Genomic DNA, 24063 nt, shown 5'->3' with positions numbered 1-24063 from the left:
GAAAGCTGTATGACTAGAACAGGATGGGAAAATTGTAGTTGTTTAGGAAAAGATGCTAACTCCTTGAGTGTTTGGAACATGCATCTGCCACTGGCTCTCAAGGTGCCTCTGAAGAGCTGTGGTAGAGTAATAACAAACAGATATAAAGAAGTGATATCTCCTTTTGATTACCATTTCCAGAATAAGCACATACGGATTTCCACTTTTCCCTTTAAATACTGCCACCATTTAGACTGTAGTCACTCCACCTAGGAAAGACTATGCAAGTCGAAGAACAGCATGTAACAAACTTCTCCAAGAAGATGCAAATCTGAGATGTACTCCAAAGGGAGAATACCAGGAAAATGAAAGGGGGGGGGGGGGGGGGGGGGAGGAACACATGCCACCACCACCCCAAAAAAAACCCCATCCAACCAAACAAAAAATTTTCCTTTTTAACTTGCACCTCTTCTAGATGCTTTCCAGGTGTGGGAGAACTACCACATGCACGCACTCCATGTGGTTTGAAATACAGAACTTACTGCAATCTATAACCATATTTACAGATATATAGATATGTATATATATCATGTATTTATGTATACACAATATGAGAAACTATTTTTACTGTACTCAAAGTTTCCAATGCCAGAAGTCTACTAAACATAAAAGATACCCAAGTCAGAATATGCCCCAGCCTACAAGAACTGCTTGCAGTTTGCTCCCCACACCAGGTGGCACTAGAGAGCTTTAGATAAAGCCCTTCAAGGCCAGCATTCCCAAGCAGATCTGGGATTCATCTTTTCCCTGGTCTTTTTATAATACTCTTGCATCTTCTCTGCTCTTCCTCCTGAAGGAATTTAAGAAGCTTCTAAGTGTTACATGTAACATACACCAAAGAAATTATGTATATGCACTAAGTATGGCAGGGACAAAGCAGAAGTTGATGAATTTTCATATACTATTATCAACTTACAAAACCATTCCCAAATGAACTTTAAATCTCCCCTCAACAGCTTGTGGGCAGAATCTTTTGAGGCACTTTGGAAAAGAACAGCTAACAGTTTCTTAAAGGACACTGCAGTGCAAAGTATATAGCATTGTTACAGAATAATTTTCAGGCTTTGAGTAAAATCATTCATAAGCTATAAATATCATATAGCTGAAATCCCAGTCTTCAAAATATGAAGCATTGTACCCTTTTGCTATTAGCCTGCAGCAATGTTTGTACAATACAGACACTTACCTTTGAGTTTTCTTTCACTGTTGTCAAGGTTCAAAAACTTTCTCTCTCTCTCCGAGTCCTCATTTCTCAGGCGGTTTAAAATCTCCTCCAGTGTTTTGACAGCATCAGCAAATGAAGGACGCAAGTTTGGATCCATCTGTGCACGCACACGAATCAAATAAGTTCATGTGGGTTTGTCCATGCTATTCTACTTACACAGTGGACAGACAGAGGGACAATCTGAACTGAGGAAATTCAAGACCATTTTAAGAAGTGTGTTGTCATTGCAAAAAAACTAAGTAAAGCAGGGGAAAAGTAGTATTCTGTCCCAGTTTATGTCTATTATACCGCTCACATGTAATTACCAAGTTGTAAACATTCTATGATGAGGACGCATTCTAAATTGAAAAGGTGGGAAGCTGTTAGATTGAGGGTGTGACAGAGGGTTTTGTTTGTTTGAAACAGCTTTCATAGTTCAAGGATTTCTTTCTGGACTCCAGTTAAAAGTCAGAGATTATATATCAATGTAATTTCAAAACGTGCCTGAAGCAATAAGGATTAAACAGAGCAACTTGTCTATGACATTCTTTAAAAGTTTATAATTCTTCCATCATCTCTTTGTGGCTTTAATTGAAACCCACCTAAATGGCATTGCTGATTTTAAAGTTTAAACTGTTGTATCTTTGCATCTGTTAATTAGCTTTACTACTTGGTGTACTGGTCTGTCCTGTGAGGAAGCAAGATTGATTATATACTTTGACGAAGTAATACAACAGAAAAAAATCCATCTTCGCCCAAGTAAAATACCCTCCCAGTCATCAGTATGTATTCAGTTTGTATTTATCAGTATGTATTTATTTATTCACCCTAGTAGAAATGGATCTTTAAACAAAGTTCAACCCTAAAATTGTACTAGAAGGCAAGCAGCTTAATTTAAGTAGTAACTTCAAACGCCTTTCATCATTTTGAACATTGATCCTGTATATATGTTACAGGTTTAACTACTGTAGGTAGCAATGTCTAATTCAGCAGCTGAAAGTTAACCTCATTACACTATTAAAAAAGATTCCACTTGACCTGATCCCTGTTTCCAGCCCTCTAAAGGCTTTTTCAGAGCAGGCAAGCCCAGACAGATCTCACCTCTAGTACAAAGGGAACAGTGGTGCTTTGTAAACAACAAACCCTAAAGACATCCCTGATACTGCCTTGCAGGTCCTACGAGATGGATCTTTCTGAAGAGAATTGGTATGATCAGCAATGCCAGAACACCTTCTGGCAACACAGGGTAAAGGGCTAAAAATTCATACGTACAGTAATAAAAAACAAACAAATGACACTCAAAGAGCTCAAGAGCAGCAAGAAAGTTGTTCTAATGCAGCAGCTGGAATTTCCTGGCATAGGAAAACGTCTTTTTCTGCTTTCCCTATTTCACTGAAAGAGCAGGGCAGGGGCAACACCAAAGCACACACTCTGTACTCTGACAAACTTACTAATTTGGGAAGCTTAGAGAGCTGTTGCAAGCTACAGAAAGTAAGAGCAGCTCCCTGGCTATTTTAATTTGTGCTAGGTAAGATCCAGGACAAGAGTAGCAATAGAAAAGTAACTCAGAGCAACATTTGCCTCTTCCATCCCCGAGCAGTCCAGATTCTGCTCAAATGGAATAGAAGGTTCTTCCTCAAGGCAGCAGTTGCCCACAGCTCATCTCATGCTGGTTAGCTTTTTGCGTGATCATACATGATTACATTTATAAACATTCGCACAGGTAGGCTTATAGTTGTTGGAGAGCCATAAGTTTTAGACTTCCTTGCACGTACTTATTTAAAAAAACATTTTATAACAGCAAATTAAATAAATTTTAATCCACCACTCATGCATGTCAGTTTTTACTGGTTTTCTTAGGTTGCCCTAAAACACGTTTCCTGGCTGTAGAAAACCCCAGGGCTTTGCACGTTAGTTCAGCTAATCAGCTGAGCTATACAGTCTACACTGATTGTTGACCTATTAAATAATAAAAAGCTATATAAATGTCTATGTCTAAGAGCAAATTATTACACAGATCAGCTAGTACTGAAGCACAGCATGCTTAGGAAGATAGAAGAAAGCCTTATCTGTTCACCACTTTTTTCCTTCTACTAGGTAAGTGGTAAGTGAATTACAGCATGCCCCACACCGAAATCAGCATATTAATAGCTTGATCACAAGACAGTAATTTCCACTTTCAATTCAGGGAAGGGACGTTTAATATAAAGGAAGCAGCATTTGATGATAATCAGTAGGAGAAAATCCTTTTTCTCTGAACACACCAAATTCTGACATGAGAATATAAGATCAGTCACTTCCCCTTTCTTCATGAGTAGTTTTACTCTGAATTTCACCTGTGCTGAAAAATTGGTTTGAATCATGCACCACGTGTTTGGAGGCAGTATGACTTCTGGAGTCTACAGGTGGGAGCCAAGGTTTCCAAAGTCAAATCCTACCTCTAGCCAAACCCTTTAGTGCTTATGTAGTCAAAACACTTCATAAACATGAGTCAGACGTACCACTGTCCTGGTGATGCAAGCTCCACTGTGAAGTAGCTTGTCCAGAGTAAGTTCCACAAACATTTTTAGAATTTACGCTATCTTGTGTCAAGAGCAGCAGTCACCCCCACCTGCTCACATCCTCACCTTTGTACTGTTCTCCCCTTGAATGAGCATCTGCATTTGTACTATACAAAGTAAAGAGAGTGCTTGGGGCAAAAATAAGCATCAAGAGCATGGAGCAATGAGACTGCTTCTTTCAGCAGCAGTGTTGACATGAAAACAAAGCCTGAAAAATCAGTAACAGACAGGAATAAAAAGCCTGTTCTGAGACTTTTCTTACGAACACTCATTGGACACAGTGCTGGTATTGGCTCCAGCACAGCCTGGTTGTGGGGTCCCGGGCAAAGTTTTGTGCAATGAAATTTTTAGAACTTGCCTCAACTTAAGTTCTGCAAACTGGACATTCCCAACTTCAGCTGAATTTGGTGGAAGCTCAGGTCCTCTTACTTCATATAAACCAGTTTGCTATACAAAGGTACTAGCGACCTCTGTTACGGGATAACCCACAAAAGAGATCTACTTGCTTGGAATTTTCACACTGAGGAGCCATGAAGGTATCCAGCACTAACTATCACACTTTTACTTGAATAACTGGCAGAAAATTTACTCCACACAGTGCGTTGTCTATAGCTTTACTGATATTAAATCATTTGGGTCCAAGTTTGTTTTTTTGGAACACAGGCTAGGGATTTGGAGGTTTATCCCGCTTTCCAAAAGGCAGCATATAGAAACTGCAGAGTAGTTTAGTGCCTGCTCTTGATTTGTTTGTGAGATCTGTTTGTGAGAACAACTCAGAATTCTTTCTTCACAGCTCAGTAGGTCTGTACACAATAACAGCTGGATTTTGTCAGCCCGAGGGCCAGCCAGTGTCAATAGCATACAACTGGTTATGATCAGCCTAAGCAGCCTGCAAGAAGCTGTTCAGTGCGCCAGACCTGTTTGTTTGGCATGACGGAACACAGAATTGCAAAAACACAAGATAGACCTTTTTGCAAGGGGAAGGGAAGGGTTATAAAACCTGCAAGGGACTTTCTGGGTTATCAGAATGTACGCTGCTTTTATAGGTAGGCTCTTCAAGTCTCTTCTGTAAATGCTTTAAGCTCTATCTTCAAAAGCCAGAGGTATTTAGAGAACTCCAGTTTAGGCCTCTCCCCTTAAGTAAGATACTCACATTACAGCAGTTGAAGGCCAGCTGGAGGAAGTCGGGGGGACAGTCTCCCACCATGTGCTGGAAGGCATCATAATCTAATCCAAAATTCTGTACAAACAAAAACACAGCATAGAGATAGAAATGAGGTCTGCTATCTAGCCCCAAGCATCTTCTTTTCAGGGGGTCCCTACATGGAGTTATCAGGAATAACCATGAACACCATCTCTCAGCAGTCACATACAGAGGATTTTGAGAAAAACTTCATGCACACTCCTAACTGCAGCATTCCCAATGGGATTACTTGATACAAGATACCTGTAAGAGAATGAGCTGACTTCAAAGCCCATCCTTCTTCCTGGACTCAACTGCAATCCACTGCACTTGAAAAGTTGCCCGTGTGGATCTGGAAGCAACATCTTACACTATAATGTTTCACCATGGTGACTTTCACAGTGTAAATTAACAGCCTTCTATAAAACCAGAGGCTTCGCTGTGATGAAAATTTATCAATTAAAATGGTTAATTTTTCAGTGGACGGTAGACTGGTAATACAAATTATCTAGTTCCTTAAATGCACGTCTACAAAATCTGAAGGGCAGAGAAACAAAGGGATCTCTTATTTACTGCAGTTCAAGACCTAAGCAATTTTGCATTTTCAGAACCGGAGTGGGATAGACAATTTGGAAGACGCCCCATAGAGGGCCAAAAGCTGCCCTGCAGATGGGACTCAACCAAAAGGCAAGTGAAGAAAGTACAAAGTACCTCGTTTGACTAGTCAATTCTAGCTCAGATCCACAGTGCTTAGCACAGTCTATGCAAAAATAAGGGTGAGCTTATTTTAGCTGCTGCTAACATAGCTCCTGCCCCTTTCACAAGGAGGGGCTGCTTAGCGGATGCAGTGTGCCAAAAGTGCTCTGTTCTGAATCTGGCAAGAAGTCTACATGAGCTGTCACTCTACAAAAGGAAGGTCAGTGCAATGCTCTCAATGTTCTGCCAGTTAAGGGCAGAAAGGATTTCCCCATGAGGATTGCAGCTGGTCAAAGTTTGTGTGAAAGTGTCTTCAATGGAGCTTCTTACAATAACAGCACAGAAGAACAAAAGCCTTTTACAGGCTATTTTTAATGTAACACCTATTCATCCTATCTTTGGCAGCAGTGCCAGAACTTCTAAAGGCCAGCCATTATCATGGCATACTTACCACCTCCCACCAATATTATAAACATAACCACTTACCTCTGTGCGAGGGAGATAGTCTGGATCTGCCTGTATTCTTGCTATAATCTCACACAGAATTATACCATAGGAGAACACATCCGCCTGAGAGAGAAAAAAAATAAATAGCCACATGGTTCAGCTATGAATACTGAGCGTTATCTGCCACCGAGTTCCTCCTTACCCCAAATGGTTATCGTGAAACAACTAAACCAACACCACAGCCTTACAACACTAAGCAACTGCATTATAGCTAACATTTTCCATGTGAAGAAACACATGCTCACAGTAAAGCATTCTTGTTGCACAAGTATCAATGATAACTTTAAAACTCTTTCAAGAAAAAAAGAAAAAAAACTACCAAACCACTCTTAATTCAGCAATGTAAAAAAAAAAAAAAAATCCTTCCTTGCATAAAGAATGGTGAAGTTGCATTTGATGTCTTACAGATGGGAATAATTAAAAACATAGCCAAAAACGTGACATGCCTATATAATCACTGTGGTTAGAAAGACGGGTTTAGATACACATGATCACAGCTTATCCAGAACATTAATGCTGTTTTTAAGAAGAATTACATTTTTCTCTTCTCACAGTTCAGTACCTCTGGAGAAAACAGTGTCTCTCCCAAAGCTTGAGGTATCTAGTAACACTGTATTACCAGCATCAATTTCCACTGAAATTTCCATGACGCTTAGTAATCACTTATCTGACTACCCCTGGAGCTGCACAGTTGCTCCGATTTCCACCCACCTGAATTTATCATGTAATAAAATTTAGGAAACATGGAATACAAGTCTACAGAGCAGAAGCTGGCATCCCTCAACTCTTAGGTATCTGGCAGGCTTATATGTCACCTTTCACACTGATGAGGTATGAGACCTGCTTCCTCTTTAGTCCTCCATGCCCTAGGGTTAGTGAAATATGTGGCACCATAGATTTGGGTACTTTATTATTAATTTAGGTCAATTGGAACTCTTAAGAAAGCTTTGAAATGGTAATTATTACATTCATTACTGAGGTAGCTACTGCTTTCCTGAAAGTTAAAAGTACCACCAATTAAACAGACTATTGACTGCTAGCTATAAAAAGGTACAGGATGTGGGCTTTATCACAGAAAGCTGCACTTGCAGGGCTGAAGTAGACTATGTTACACATGGGAGAGAAAACCCTGGGGAAAGAAGAGCTTGACTAAAAATACTATTTCTGAAATCCAGTGTGATCTGATCCTCCTCTGAAAGAAACATTTCCCAATGCCACAAATAGGAAAACTTAGAAATACCCTTGGAGAACATTTTTATCCAGGTATCTTACCTTGAGAAATGTTGATTGTTGATTTTTTTTTTTTTTAATTAAAATACTTGTACAAGTTTACATACAGACCTTTTACTTCTACCCAGATTTCACTAAGGTATGGTCAGGGAAGTAACCTCACTACATTTCTCATGAGACTTGGTTAAATTAAGTTGTATTAGGTCAACAAGCCATTATCGTATTTCTGCATGTGGGGTGTTTCAGAATGGAAATAGCACAACAGTGAATTATGCTAAAGGTAATTCTATTTCTGTAAAAGAATGCTCACCATGAATTAAAAATTTTAGTTATTCAACTCACACTCTCCCTTAGTCTGAATGACCTACTGAGTACAGAAATGTCACAAATGAAAATAACAATAATTTTAATATTATGGAAATTCTAAATCTTGTATACAGCTATTGAAGAGAAATGTCTAACAACTAAAGTCCATTTATATCATGTACCTACCTTTTCATTGTAAGGTTCATCTCTGAGAACTTCTGGTGCCATCCAGAAGGGTGAACCCACCACTGGTAACTTCTCACTATATGGATATGGAATAGATGGCAGAAAAGGGGGGAGGGGGGTGGGGGGAGAGAGAAGAACCATTAATTAAATACTCTGATTCAGGCATTGCTACTGACTTTCCGTAACTCCCAAGTATCTGCAGAAACTTTCACCAGAGGGCAGTCAATTCAAGTCGGTTTCATAACATACTGTATTTTACACTGGTTTCCTACTGGAGTCACTAGAACATTCAATAGCAGGAGGAGAAAGTAAAAGAAAAAGAAAGCTTCAATCAGTTACTCATATTTTACTTCCAGTTTCTAAGTGCCTGGCCACTTTAAAAAAAAAAAAAAATTATTTGAAGGTCACAGGTGTTCAACAGTTTTGGTATCCAAACTCTTGGCAGAGCGGGCTCCTTCATCTATACATAAAATGGTTTGTGGACATCAGTTTTGGGCTAGATGTCAAGTTCTCCATTCATGCAGCAAGACATGCAGGTATCCATCCCTACATGTATACCAATAAGCAGCTCTGAAAGTATTCAGCACAGCCTGCTTGCAAACTGGTTGTTTTTTTTTTTTTTAAAAAAAAAGGTCAAGATTGACTAGATGAATCCTTTAATAGGGAAAAACTAAGAGTACTCAGAATAGAGCTGATTTGAAAACTTTGCCATGTTTCCATATGGCTGAATACTGGGGCCTTAAAACAGGCCTCCAGCTTGCCACACAGCTGACCTTGAAGGAATACCTACTAAAAAAAAAAAGGCCTCTGAAGGCCTCAAATAGCACAGCTTGCTAGCCAGCAAACTGGAAGCAACAAAACTGCATTTGAAAACAGAGGTAAGACTAGATCAAACCAAAATGGCGGCTAATGTAACAGTTTTATTATGTTGTTTGTTTTAGTATCAAACTACCTTAACTTTAGCTGTTATTATACTCTCAGTTTTCAGGGCATCTCAAAACTGGGTATTAAGAACACCTTAAGGCACCTGTGGTGCCTTCCTGATTTTGTGATGGCTTCATATGAATACAGCTGAAGCTTTCAGCACCTTAAAGGGCAGAGATTCCACAGGAGCGTACAAGATACACATTGGCTGTACTTATCAGTAGTTTGGAAATTAAAATGTTCACTTTGTTAAGCTTTTAGATCAATATTTCGTCAACATTAATGCAAGCCTTCAGACCTCCCAAGACATGGTGTTAGGATACGTGTAGTTTAAAAACAGTGCATAGCTGAGATCAACTTTTATTGTTTTCTTTGCAGTCAAAAGAACTGGAAAGCTTTTATTTATTTTATGCAGAAGCACACACTGGAGAAAATCTGACAGCACATTTCACAGTCAGAATACTCTGAAATACACAAGTCAATATACAGAGAGAACAATGAAATCCTTGTCCTTGATCTCCCTAACGGAGGGATGACAAAAGGACTATTTCCAATTGTGACAATAGCTTGTGACAGTCACCTGTGCATTCCTCAAATGAGTTAAGATTATAATTTCACCCTAGGGAGAACAAAGTGGTGAGCTACTGTTAGACAGTAATTTTAATATCTCTTTGTTATAAACCTGAATCTTAGCAACTAACCCAGAGGTTAAAGAGAATAATACTGGAATGCCACTGAATATTGTTTATGAAAATGGAAAGAAGCTAATTAAAGTTGTTTGGAATCAACAAAGGACATTTATTATAAAATCATCCCAATCCAGAATGCTGGACAGTATTTTTGTGTTTGTTGTTTTGTTTGGGTTTTTTAAAACCAAAATTCCCAAGTACCTGCTTAGAAGATCTACTGAAAAGCTTGAGTAAATCCTCTACTCACTGGAGCATTTTTGAAGAATAAGTGTCACCAATAAATCTATCAAAATGGACAGTAATTAAGGCTGGAACATTTTTGTCAACCAGTCTGCAGTTCTAGGCTGAAGAATGAAGATATTTTTTGCAAATTTTGTATCAGAATGCAATAATGGCCTCAGGGATCCAGCTCATTAGAGCTTCTGACCTGCAATCGCACTGCAACTCTCACTGTATTTTGATTAGTTCACGTACCTGTGATCAGGAATTTTCTCTGCTAAACCAAAGTCTCCCACTATTGCTGAGTATCCGTTGTCATCATGTTTTATTAAGCAGTTCTGGGGGAAAAAAAAAACAACAGAAGAGTTATTGTCTGGGCATGAAACCCATATACCGTTTGTTTTATTTATTTTTTAACCTGGAACAAGACTACAAGATGTTGTTTGGAAGACATTCATTTATGTTGCTTTTGTCTGAAAGCAACCACCCTTTTCCCCTACCCTCCCCCCTGCACAATCACATGTCTGTCAAACTTAAGATGCTGCAAACAGCCTTACACTTAGTTAATAATCCACTTAAAAACTTGCTGAGAAAGCAGGCAGCCACAGGCAGCACGTACCCAGCTAGGTTCCAGCAAGAATTAAGATGATTTAGCTCCCTTACTGCTCAAGTATGCAATACATGCTGTTCACTATGACACCTTAAATTTTCTCTTTACAATTTGCCTATACCTGACCAGAATATACGATCAGAGCAGACTCTAAATACCTTTGTATATTTTGCTACATTAACTACTGAAAAGGAACTCACTGCTTTGCAGTAGATTTTCATCAGAAAATACAAGATGTGACAAAGTCATACGTGCTTTTAAAGTCTCAAATAAAATTCTTTATTCTACAGTACATCATAAAACATGATTTAAGGGAAAAGTCTAATAGAGAAAAGCTGTCGATCTTTTCCTTTCAGATGTGCCCTCCAGCGTCAGGAGGGAGGGCAATTTAAGGGGGACACAGATAATTCTGGTCTGGCAGCATCACGTCACACGCAGGGTATTATCGATTTAATTTTGTTATTTATTTACAACTCTGAAAAACATGCTTTGACCATTCTAGTACCACATCTTTCCCTTCTCACCGAATGAATCAATAGCCGACTTCCCTAAGTTTTTTTCTACCCTGCAATAGGTGGAGCAAGACAGAGAATTCATTCCCTTACCACATGCCTTGCTCTGTGTCCTTCTGCAGGCAGTACAATAGCAGTGACAGGCAGCAAAACCACTGCCGACTCCTACAGAGTGGTACCCTGCATTAATTAGCTAAACAGCAGGAAACACTTTCTAGCTTTATTGTCCTTGGATGTACAAAAGCCCCTCGCTGACCCCTGAGCATTAGCTTGTCTGTATAATGCAACTACGAAGAAAAGTGAGTCCCTTGTCTAAAAGATCAAGTTCAGGTCATCACTGTTTACATTATTCAGAGATGATTGTGGCTCAGGCCGTGAAGCGAGTTTTCTTCCTGCCAATTAAAAGGTTAAGCAAGCCACTCCTGCGATCATGTAAAGAAAATGCATGCCACTCTCCTGAAACACATGCCGGGCTCCTGAGATGCAAAGTCCTATTTGTTTAGCATGACTCAAATATAATAAGTACAGTTAGTTTGGGGATTCATAAACATGTACCAAGTTAAATCAACCATGCTTGCCCAAAGAGCCGCAAAGCTGCTCAGTTACGGGCTTTGTTATCTTTTATCAAAGAGCACATTCATTCAGCTTGCCTCTGTTTAAACATTTGGTCACTCTAAGTGGACTTAAAAACTGAGAAGAATAAAACTTTTCTGAAAAATCTTACTCAAATGATTCAGACAAGTGGAATTTCATTGTGTACCACACAGAAACAAGCCTATGAGGACACCAGAGATTTTGCAGTGTACAAGAATGCTGATACTAGTTTATGCAGCAAAATAGCAGGTTATTTTCTGCCATAGATTTCTCAGAAATTAAAGATGATTTGTAATTCACCACTCAAAAAAACTCACAAAACCTCTATGATTCATAAAAGAACTAGTTTTAAGATTTAGATTCCGTTCTTGCATTACCTTTGACTTTACATTTTGTCTTTACATTACTTTACATTTTGTTCATTTTGAGTAGCAAGACTGCAGTAGTTCATTTTACCTTCTGGGTTTGGTGGATTAGGATTATTCTCCAATAATCCCCGGTCTCCAAAATTTTAGGGCAACATTTAAATCCAGACTGAGAACTATTTTCAACATAACTAAAAATCTGTAGAAACATTTCTACTGACCTTAAGATCTGCAATAATTTACAGGGCTGCTTTGATACCAAAAGGAGGCTTAAATGCAACATCATCCTGACAGCAAATTTTCCTTCAGCTTCTTACCAGTATACAATCACATCCCATTAGACAGCAATACATCACCAACTGAAGATGAACAATTTTGCCCCCCACCAAGCCCCAGGCAGTCTCAGCTCTCAGGTACAGCACTGAACTATTATACAAGTAGATTATTCCTAGATAAATCATAAAATAAACCAATAGCGCATCCAATCTAGTGCCAAGTAATGCTACCCGACAGCTCTGAGCTCCTTCCTGGATGAGCAGGAGCTGCCTGCAGCAAAGCTAGGCTCCCTTTCAGCACAGGCCTTTTGAGAAACCAAACAGAGCGGACACCCCACCGCTGTGGGATCCAGAGGTCCTGCAGGAGAGGCCAGTACACCATGACAAGGCAATGGGGGAAAGCCTAGGGCTACATTTCTGCTATAAAGTACTGATCGATTGTTCTGCTGTGGTGGGCTGCACAGTGTTAAATGACATAAAGAAGGAAGTTAAACTATTCTCTCTCATTAGTGGAAGCTTGTCTTTTGTCTGCATATGAAGAAGTGCTGAGTGTGAATTTAAATTCATTAGGATACGTATTCCCATACAAAAGTGACTTTTTTATTCACACTTAAATCAGCCATGGGCAGGTGACATGCACTAGACAAAAAAAAGTCAGTGTCACTACAAATGCTCACTGTAGTGAAACTATACTGATTTAATTCAACTGGTGCAAATTTTTATGTAGCTAAGCACCAATTTCCTGGAACCCAGAAAGGATGGAAGCCTATTCCTAACAAAATCAGTAGTAAAACCCTTCTGCGGATACTAGTGTGGTCAGATATCACCTTTCAAGCCTGTACTCCTCATTCAGGACAAAGTTTTGCAGATGGCAATGCTTCATTCTGTGCTGAGATTCTCCAAGTGTTCAAGGCCAACCCTCAGCACCACCATCCTCCTTCTCCTCCACCCTTCCCACCGTAGTAAAGCCATTACACAACACTGCACCAAATCCACAGCACAGATAGTTCAGTTACCAGATTTAAGATGCAATTCATAAAAAGGTGACTTAACACAGCCCAGAGTAACTGGTAGTTCACGTGCACTCAATGAAAGACATTTCTAAGCATTCACATTCTACTGCCAAGATAAATCAGGATCAAAAAAGGAACAAAGCTTCGTTAGAGACTAAAAGGTTGAAAAGAGCTTTTAAATTTAAGCTAGAGGTGGTATCTTAGTAGGAAAAGTACAATAGAGCACACTGCACTGTTTCTACTGACAAAGTGATACTTCTCAGTTTCTACAAAAAAGAAAATATGTGTATCAATTTGGTATGAAGAAGTTTCATTAATGGATTTTGGCACAGAGACGCGAAAGTTCAAACCCCTCTCTAGCACAAAGAGCCTCTCTAGAACTGCCTATGAGATGAAATGCCAAGCGGCTTTACAACACGGGCTTTAAGAAAACACTTTCGACTTACTATTGCACTATTTGTATAAGCTGCAAGACAATAAAACATGACAACCTTCCCAAGCTTTCTCTTTGGACCTCTACAGACAGGGATGTTCTTTCCTTTGACAGCTCACATGGTCAAAGAGGGCAGTATTTGACTTCAGTTGGGTTCTTGAGTGTTTTTCCCCCCCCCGAAATGGGGACCCCATCAGTCCTTCCCGAGGCAGTCTCTTAATAGAAGCAAGGAGCTCTGTACATGAGCCCTAAAGAGTTAACAGAGCTGTTTATGCAGAGACAGATGTGAAAGAACATAAAGCCCCCTTTGTGTGTTACAGGAGCTTAACATCTGCTTTGCACAGCATAATCCTACTAAGACGAATGCAATATTCTATTCTCCCTTTTACACAAACAAAAACGAAAATAGACTCAAGAGTTTCAGAGTTAAAAATAAGTTGCTTAGATGAAGAAACCCCATCGTTTTATTTTACAATATGACATACAAGCTAAACTCCTCAGAGATTTTATTGCACTCCAGAAAATACAGGAACGCTACTGCAGTGTCAGTTGCAACCCTCTGATGAGTGTTACTGAATTAAAATACTTAAAAGGCCAATTGAGATGTATCAGCTGTTTTTTAAGTGCTATCCCCTAGGAGAAACACCACTGACAATTAAATGTACAACAGGAAGTTTACCATACTAGATACACTTTTGAAACTAAAACCATTACGTTTAAGGGACAGGCTCCATTTGGGTCCCAAAGTACCAGTAAAAGTTTAGTATCGCGAGCTAATTTTTTCACTGCAAGCCCTCCCCTGCAGTGCAAAATATCCAGGCGAGAGCTTACTCTACCACAAAGGGGACCTTACAACCGCAGCAGCAAGTATGAGACTCATCAGACAAAGGTTCTGTTCATTGCTTGGGTTTTATTTTGTTTTATTTTGTGTTAAACAAGCAAACAGTATACAAGGTAGGAAGTCAGGGTATGTCACTTTCAAGCCCAAAGGCAGTGAATTTGTTACATCAAATAATCCACAGTAATTGCTTACATGCATGATTCTGTCCCACAGTAACTGAGACTACTCCTCTCTCAATGAAAGAAGGGTGAGCCATTACACATTTACTGTGAAGTGAAAGCAGATGTTGGCAGGAATACACACACGTACGCGCATGTGTGTGTGTATATATATGCCTAGAGATTAGAATTTCTTCATAGATTTTATCATCAATGGAGCTCACAATGTTCCCTAAAACTGCTCACAATCTACTATTGATTACAAGACTTTGTTTTCAATTGTACATAATTCTGCAAAACTAAAAGGCATTTGTTTGGGGGTTTGCCTGCTTGTTTTTAATCAAGAGCTTTGGTAGTGTTTTTTTGGGGAGGGGGGTGTTCAGCTAAGACAGCTCAGCTGCTTGGGAGAACAACCTTAGAACATGTGTTGCGAGTAAATTGTGAAATAATGAAAATAAATCCTCAAAAATATTAGCCTATGGTATCATACCAGATTTGGCACATTCTCAACTTGAAATGTGACAAGACCTCTGTGTAAGACGCACCTTTTGCCATCCCTGCAAAAAGTAGACTCGGACAGAACACATGCTGTACGAGGAATTTGAAAGAGTGAATAAGGTGACAAGACAGAGCAGGAGTCCAAGCTATGGGCTGGCAGGGACCAAGACTAGGGTCTTGAGCTAGGTTCTTGAGACGGGGAAAAAACCCCAAAGACTATAACGAGGACATAAGAACTGCAGGCATAGCAAATGGGACAGGGAGGGGGGGGAGGGAACAGAGCTAACCTGAAGCGGCAGAACAGGGTGAGAGCTAGAAATGGCTAAACATACTAAAGACCAGAATGCAGAAAGATAGCTTGGATAAAGCATCAAGCAGGAGCAATAGGAAGAGGGTAACTGCAGTCAGCCAGACAAGGAGATCGAACAATAAGGTTGGGGGCAGGAACTGAGAGCAAAAAGAAGAGGAAAAGCCTTTGAACAAGGATGAAAAGCCTGACCAGAGGCTGGCATTGTACGCTAGCAAAAAACACTGGATAGTCACAGAGTAGATATGATTGGTCTTGGAAAAAAGGGCAGACTCCTAGATGTTCGCTTCTCACTGCCAAGGATTCTCTCTTGTTCCTCTCTCTATTCCTGCTCCATAGCAAAAACACACAATGTGTATTAGTAACACTAATTAACAGCAGCAGTATATAGTAATTAAAAATACTTCATGTTCATGTTTAGTTCCTGTATTAACTAAAGCAGCAGCATGAATCTCAAGCTTCTAACCCTGCAAATGAAGTGCATAATGCCATTGTTTTTTTCCAGTTTTTTTTTAAATTGGTAGGAAGTTGCACACAACATACACTACATCAAAAACTCAATATTGCACAAAAGATGGGATGTAAAACTTCCTGTGAGAACTTTCATTCTTCCCCTTATGCATACGCATTAAGGTAAAGTCCTTAATTACATGATCACACACACAGTTTTCCACCTGGCACCCATGTCTTCTAGTGCACGCAACGGATTCACACTGACAGTGAATTGGGGCTGTACATGAAACACTTGGACCACTATTTTCAGGACTCTGGCCACGCTTGCCACAGAAACAGTAGGGTGAAAGAAAGGCTGGGAAGAGATGAAAAAGAAAGCCTGGGCTGGAAATGAAGGTCTTCTGTCTTGTGGTTAAGACTATTGCAATGTTGCCCCAGAATCTGGATTCTGGCCTTCCTCAGCATCCCAGGAGGATTCTGTGACAAGGAAGCTAGTTTAACAAAATCTTTCAGAGATTGTTGCTAATCTTGTGCTTTCTCTGCCTCCAGGGGTCAAACCTGACTACTTTATAAGTGCTGTAACGCTTCCAACTGCCTCTGAGGTCAGTGAGCATATTGCCTTGAACTTAAATGTGTAAAATGCCAAATACTCCAAACAAAGTCTTAAAACACATACCCAATATACACCAATATTCTTGCTTTTAATCTGTTCTGATAAGGCTGAGTTTATTCATCTCCCTCATCTCAGAGATATTGTCAAGAATAAATTCACTGATATTAGGGCAGTCACTGGTGTAAGCTGCCAAGGAAATCAACAGTGCTTCCAGAGCAGGGTTTGAATGCAATGCAAATACAGCGTAAACAAGGTGTTGAAGGAACTCTCTGTGTAGTAGTAAGATATTTGTAATGAGAGGTGAGGTACAAAAGGCTTTTGCTATATTCTTTTTGCAGGCTGGACGCTTCTTCCCTATGCCTTCCCAAACACTGTTGTTTTAATTGTAGGTAACAACAGACAGAACGTTGCAAAAACAAGTCAGATTAAGAAAAACTTCATCACAATCCACTGGCTCCTATTGAAACACTTCCAATTATGATTTCTGTTTTAATGACTGCATCTTCTATGACTAAGACTTTCAGAGCTAAAATTCATAACCAGACCTCCTTGAGAATCACTGAAAGATGAAGAAAATCCTCGTGATTCCAGGATGCAAATCCTCCTTGTGCACATTACAACGAGCCCCAAATAAAAAACGATTTATAGGGCTTGCAGTGGTATGGAATAGGGGACAGGGAATGAGCCAACGAGGCCGGCTGTCATAACCCATCTATGGCTTAATCTCTGTGTAAATCTCTTTACAAGAAGTCAAAAGTGAGGACACCACATTTATTGGCTTACAAAATGTACAAGTAAGTCACCCTGCCGACACACCTACTATTTGCAGGCTGGAAACAGCCACTCTGACCACTCTTACCTTCTGACAGACTCAAGTTAGGCTGTTGCTGTCGATCTGGGCAGATCAGCCTGATGAGCTACAGCAGCCCAAGTCCAGAGCCCAAGGACTGAGCTGCTCACGACATGGGTAAGTACCGGCTGTCTGGGCAGCACACTCTCTTCTAACAAGCACTGCCTCTCTCTTGACAGAAGAGCAGCGGGAAGGGCACCAGTGGGATGTCAGGGCTGACATCCCCTGTGGGCTGCCACATCGACTATAATGACCCACATCTACTCCTCTCTACTGTTCTTCCCCCTGGCTTTCTGCAGTATCAATGCTGTCCTGCTACTCTCCACATGGTGCAATTAGGAAGAAAGATCACCCTGCTGTATACTAATTGTCAACACCACTTATTTTTCGATCTTAGATTGGCAGGGGACAGGAACTTTTCCTTCTTTAAGTTTTTATGCATCCAGTACATAGACACATATAATGCTACTGTCAGAGCAAGACAACTCTGCTGCCATAACTGACAGAATAAACTTTATGTATTCACGCCACCTGCTCCAGGAAGCTGCAGGAATAAGCGGTTGGCCAGAAACAGAAGAAAGGCAGAAGTACCGGTCTAAATTAATCCCAAATAATTTTTATAGTAAAATTTGTATTAGAGGGATAATTTGCAGTGGGCCATTGTGTTAAGTGTAATAGGTAAAGCATGGAGACATTCCTGCACAGAAAGTCTCAGTTTCATTCTGTTCATAGTTCAGTCAAGGCCAGCAAGTTTCCTAGAAAAATACATCACTGTCCCATCCTGCAACCTCAGTGTCTGTTCTGACTTTTGCAGACATCTAAAGCCTTGTCTTTGCCTTCGTTTGATTAATAAAGCCATCACATCAATTACTGAAGTTTACCAAAGAAAGAAAGACAATGTAGAACAGTATTGAATCTGCCCTTGATCAGTCCAGACCACAAGTTCTCTACCAAGGAAAAAGCCCATCACATCTTCCTTCAGCTTGCTCACACATTGACTATTTACTAGTAAGATTGAAGACGACTCATCCCACCACCAGTACAAACCTGGTAAAATACAAGGCATCTCCTCAAGCAGTAGCCAAAAGCCGTAGTCTGAGAGTTGAAAATTTTGGTGACAGGTTTTTGCTATGGTTATTACCTTATTTTTTTTGCTTTGGAACAAAGTGACTTCTTTAAAACTTAGCCAGCCAGCAGGGCAAACATTTGCCCAAAAGGAGAGTCATTTGCCCAACAGATTTAATTTTAAAGTATGTTTCATCAATACAATAATACACTAAGAAAATTCACTAGTACCCGGGCATTTAAGGCTAGGTGTTTCATCTACTTCCCTTCCCAAACAGAACAAGCAAGTGCACACATCACCTCAAAAAATTTTAAAAATTAATTTAAAAAAAAAAAAAAATCCAAGAAACTGGAAAATACAGAATATAGCTTAAATATGACTTAAACTTTTATCCTGACAGCTTCCAATGTGACCCACACAGACACTATACCTTTAGTGCTAAGAACCATCCAAATATAGCATAAGTGGTAGTAAATTCTTAGGGTTTGGTTTGGTTTGTCACTCCTCCCAGCGGGTGCGTTCTCTAAACAATTGACATTCAAGAATAGGTAACATTGAAGCATTGGTAGGACAGCTCCAGAGAATGACATACAATTATGTAAAGCTTTGAACAAAGGCATTCACAGAGGTCTCCAGAAATGGATTTTCATATGACTAGCCATCACAGTACGTGTTACGATAAATGCTGCAGGCACAGAGTTCTCCTTAGTTACTTTGGTTCCTTGCAGTAACTCTACTTCCCCACTCTTAAATGTACTAAAATACATCCTGAACTGAAAAGAAAAGTAAAAAAGGGGGGGGACGGGGGGGACACCATGTTAGCTTTTCAGTTATTTTTACGCATCTCTATCTGCACACTCCAAAGTGACTGAAAGGGAGCTTTCTGAGTGTATCACGTCAAAGTGACATGACTCCAAGTCCGGGCATTTTTCATAAATTTGATATTCTTCCTTGCAGAATTCAGCACCTTTCACTTGACAGGACACCCAAGGAAGTATTTTATGACTTCACTGAAATACTTCTTTCACCTACCAGTTGAACTATTCCCCCCCCCCCCCCTTGGCTAAATGTACATTCTTCATCTGTTAAACACTGCACTGAGGTAGCTTTAGAAAAACTAAAACTGGATGGAGGTCTAGTAGTCACTCGCATTTGCAAACACAGTGCTGTGTTTTTATTTTTAAAACCTGTTTCTAATCTTAAAAAAATAGTTCCTTTTAGGCTAAGATAACGTTCTTCTGGATGCTTTTGACTGAAGTGACATTATGAAGTCTTCCCAAGAACAGTTTTGGAGTACTTCCATGTTGCAAGTCCCCAGTGAGCTTAAATTAGCTCATTAGCTCCAGACAACAGGACAGACAGGACAGCAAAGCCCTCAGCACAGGCTGCAACGGATGGCAAGACCCAGTGTGAATATTGGGGCAATTTGTTCACAGAGCTTAGTGCTCCTTAGTCAGTACTTCTAGCTGAGCTTGAATTAGCTAGCTACTTCAGCCAAATAAATTCATACAAGTTGTCACCAAAGCAGTTCAAAAAAATCTATGTCCATTGAAAACTCTGCCACTGAAATATCATTCTGGAGGAAATTTTGAAATTTAAAAATTTTAGGTAAACTGTTTTGATCTTACTGACTTTAGAAATGAAAGAAATATAAACCAGGATTGTGGACAACACTTAATGCTGAATTAGTAACGAAAGGTCACTCTTCCTACTGAAGAAGATTTGTGAAATACACAGAGAAACAAAAACAACAAGGAGATTTTAAAGTGCATTTGTAATAATCTCCTCAATTTGGGTTCTTTATATGATTGACCTGTTCCAAATGTTAGATTGTTATGCTTAATTATCCAGGGATTTAAATACTTTACTGAACCATAATTCAGAACTAAAAAACTCTGCAGCTGCTTTCTGAGAAATCCTAATCTGAACTTATTTAAGGAATGACCTTCCTTCAGGATAGTTATTTCTCCAGTTCCCATACAAACTATCAAAACATTTTGAGGAAAGTTTTACTCTTATAAACTATTTCAATTTTTCCTCAAAATGCGTTAGATCACACCTTATATAATAGCAGTTCTCTGCTGGCAGGAGGAGAAAGAACCAACCAACCAGTTATAGTACCTTCATTAAAAAGTTCCCTTGATTTTATAAACGGTACCTTGGATGTAAGGTCTCGGTGGAAAATGCCTTTATAGTGCAGATAACTGATTCCCATAGCAATGTCATACGCCAGTTTCACCCTTACTGTCCAGGGCAGATGCTGGTTACTGTCTAATAGCTGTTCCAGGTTACCACAGTTGATGTACTGAAAAGACAAAGCAACATTTGTAATTAATTATTTAACTTCATATATTGTCAGAAATGTAAAATTCATCATTACACAAAAGTGTCCTCAGCTCAGCTACACATTAAAAACTTTTTTTTTCCCTTAAGGGCTAGGCCAGCACAAAGTTTGCAGATCAAGAGAGGCTGAAAACGTCTCCCTTCACCACCTGCACCAATGCATTTACGTTAAAGATGCATGCAACAGCCACCACTGCATTAACTCTATGGTATTTAAAAACTGGTATTTAAATAGACCGTTCAGAAACACCTACAATATAATATCACCCTCTCATTTCAGTGTGAGGAAAGTAAGGGCAAAGAGGATGAAGAGCTGGCTCTCATACAGAGTAAGTCAACAAAGAGAGGGCTAAGTATCCAAGTGTAGGTCACAGAGCCTGATCAAGTTGCCAGATATCAATTCCCTAAACTGAAGCAGCATCAAAGAAAAATATTACAACATGTTGCTGTAAGTTACATTTTTTCACTGCTGTATCTACAAGTCCTAATCAACAATCTGATTCCCACTATGTTCAGTACTACATCAACGCATCAAATAGTAGCCCTCATGAAAAGGAACCTACATTAAGTATAAGATAAATACTAAAAGAGACTGGGAAATAAAGCAGCACCCAAATGAGGCTAAGTAATATAACCCAGGGTTAAGACATGGCAGCTCCACTGCTCAAATAATCATTACAGCAACACTGGGCTTATGCTTTATGTATAGACCCTTTATACCACAACAGCAGCTACGCCATGTTTGAGTAGCTTGTTTCACTCCCAGCCCCAGTCCCCTCACCAGCGACAAAAGCAAAAAGACTAGCTCACTCCGGAAGGAAAACCTGGCAGCAATGCAGTGACTTCTCTCAAGAAAATCCAAGCAAAGCACACAGGATAATTTGCTCCCAAGCCTGATCCAAGCATGTAACACTGCGGCAAGCTGCACCAACTTTGCTCCTCTGTGCCAGACAGCTCTCCAACTCTCTCTCAAGAGGCTTTGCATCTTCCTGTGTCATTCACCCGGATAAAACGTGCCACCATTAGCACGTTAAAATAAAAATCGTAATTGCAGCTCTTGTTACTTCAGAAACTTTGAACTTGCTTGTATTTTGTTGGGCTTCTTTGTGTCTTGGAGCCTGGGGCAGAAGGCAAATGTGAACCACACACCACGCGGTGTGGATCTTCTCGGACTATGCTACAGCAAGGAAAGGGCACACATAGGCCAGACTCCACTAGTGAGTCCGGGGGTCAATGGCTCATCTCCTGAACAGTCTACAAAAACCAGCTTCTTCCTTACAGTTAGGCCCTGTCTTCTTCTGAGCTCACCAGTTAATTTTGAAAACCTTTTTCAGCAGATACGCAAGTTTCACAAGTAACTATTTAACGAGGCTAAATTGTTCGGGCATTATGAGGCACAAACCAATTTTAACTGTCACAAAGCTTACTGGGAGGGGGCACCACAAAGCAGCGTGGGGCTCCACTGCTCCCCTCGGCTACACCGCACATCCCCCGGGGAACTGGGTTCATCCCAGCCCATGCACAGCAGCACATTTCACTGGCAGTCCAGGATGTGACCCCTCTCTCTCCCACCTCTCTCTCACGCAGAAGTGCTGTCGACTGCTCGACAAGCCGGTTAGTACATATGCCGCACATGGACACAGCGGGCACTAAACATTCTCACCGTCAGCATTTGCTTTTCTCCTTTTAAATATGAACCTTTGGCCTGATCACAGTGCTGTGCATCCACCTTTCGTCCTTGAGCAACAATCAAGGCAAAGGGCGAGTACAAGAGTTACGGCTGTACTCAAATGTTCTTCAAAGATGATTAATTAGCTTCAATCTCGGCCAGATTTTAGATATCAACTACCTTCCCATATCAAAGGAGGCAACCCCACAAAAGGCGCCTGCATCTAGGAAACATTCCAATATTTAGCAATTCCATGTTCTTATGACTACTTCAAGATGCTGTTTCATATCTTTTGCATTAGACTAACAGCAGGAGAAAGAGTGCAATGATATACAGGAAAGTATTTAAAAATAAGTTACAGAGAAACAGAATGCTTCCTTGTACTATTTCTAGACCAAACAGGCAAAAAGTATTTGTATTTTACAATTAGGCAAGAAAAGCTCTTGAACTCTAGAGAGCAATCTAACATTTTAAAATGCACTGTCCTGTTCTTAAGTAGCATAATTTTCTATCAAACTGTTCTCTTTTGTGCTGAAGTCAAGATAATTTAATTACTCAGAAATGTGTGCTTAGTGCATATCATTTTGCAAAATAAAATGCCTGCTGGCCCCTCTCCAAAATCAAGGCAAACAAGACTTAACACACCAATGATAAAAATCGAATGTTTAGGACTGCTATAGCCCAGGCACTGCAGCTGGGGGGGAAGGGAGTTGATCAGATGACTACACTGGAAACTAGAAATTGCAGGCTGGTGCAAGCCAGAGATCCAAAACAACCTGGCTCTTATACTGGGAGTTCGTGTGTCAGGAGAGCGGAGCAGCCCTGGAACAGGTCACTCGGAAGCTATGCAATCTCCATCCTTGGAGATTTTCAAGACCAACTAGACAGAGCTGCAGCCAACCTGACTCAATGTTAGAAACAATGCTGCTTTGAGCTTTTCCAACTTTGATCTTTCTTTCTCATTGCTTTTATCTGAACCCCTAAGGGAGCTAGATGACCTTATAGAGCACTCAAGTTAAAAAAAAAAAAAAAAATTGCTCAATATAGATTTTTTTTTTTTTTTTAAATCACAAGTTGCTAGCATGCTTAAGGAAAAAATGGTGAATAAGATTTCTACATTAATTTCTTATATATTCCCAGCCTCCTTGGAACAGTGTGAGCAGCACTTCTCATCCAGTTATGTTCAAATCAGAACAATATTGACCAACCTGAAAACAGAAGGCACTAAAGCACCTAGCTCAATAACCCAATTATAAAGTGACACATCAATGATCTCAAACTATTTCACCTTTCTGACTGAGCAATAACAGACCATCCATATAGCACTACCATACTTGAATTCATTGGCAAGAGAATGCAAGGGGGAGGGGAATCACTGGCCTGGTTTTCTATTTTGGTTAAACTGTGCCATACCATGACAGTAATTGCTCCAGAAATGCTAATAAAAACAAGCAACCCAGAAGAGTATTGACATACATACTGAAATGTGACAGTAGCTAGCTACTATTTTGAGCATGCTCATGCTTTCCTTTTCGATAAAGTAGCCTACTGATTCAATCCATTGCTGCCATATTAGTTAAATGTATATGTATTCCCCCAGCACCCTTCCAGTCAAATTGGCTTACAGGGTCATTCACCCATCTTAACTGCAAGGGCTGGATTCTAGCATGGGCGGGGTGAAAATTGACACACACACAGGACACAGCATGCATGAGCTGC

At 40.0% G+C, this 24063-nt stretch overlaps 1 protein-coding gene across 1 annotated transcript in view; it reads right to left on the bottom strand.

Annotated features, from left to right (window-relative positions):
- TESK2 (testis associated actin remodelling kinase 2) overlaps window positions 1-24063 on the bottom strand; it is an 85864-nt gene that overhangs the window by 5348 nt on the left and 56453 nt on the right. Inside the window, exons 5-10 of the mRNA XM_076340323.1 lie at window positions 20491-20637; window positions 10000-10082; window positions 7913-7988; window positions 6170-6253; window positions 4958-5044; window positions 1226-1361 (exon numbers count right to left, since the gene is read on the bottom strand). Of these exons, the coding sequence (XP_076196438.1) occupies window positions 1226-1361; window positions 4958-5044; window positions 6170-6253; window positions 7913-7988; window positions 10000-10082; window positions 20491-20637 (613 nt within the window). The remainder of the gene's footprint in view (window positions 1-1225; window positions 1362-4957; window positions 5045-6169; window positions 6254-7912; window positions 7989-9999; window positions 10083-20490; window positions 20638-24063) is intronic.

The sequence above is a fragment of the Aptenodytes patagonicus genome, chromosome 5 (genome assembly GCF_965638725.1).
Source record: "Aptenodytes patagonicus chromosome 5, bAptPat1.pri.cur, whole genome shotgun sequence".
Taxonomy (NCBI): Eukaryota; Metazoa; Chordata; class Aves; order Sphenisciformes; family Spheniscidae; genus Aptenodytes; species Aptenodytes patagonicus.
This window is presented reverse-complemented; position numbering and strand designations above follow the sequence as displayed.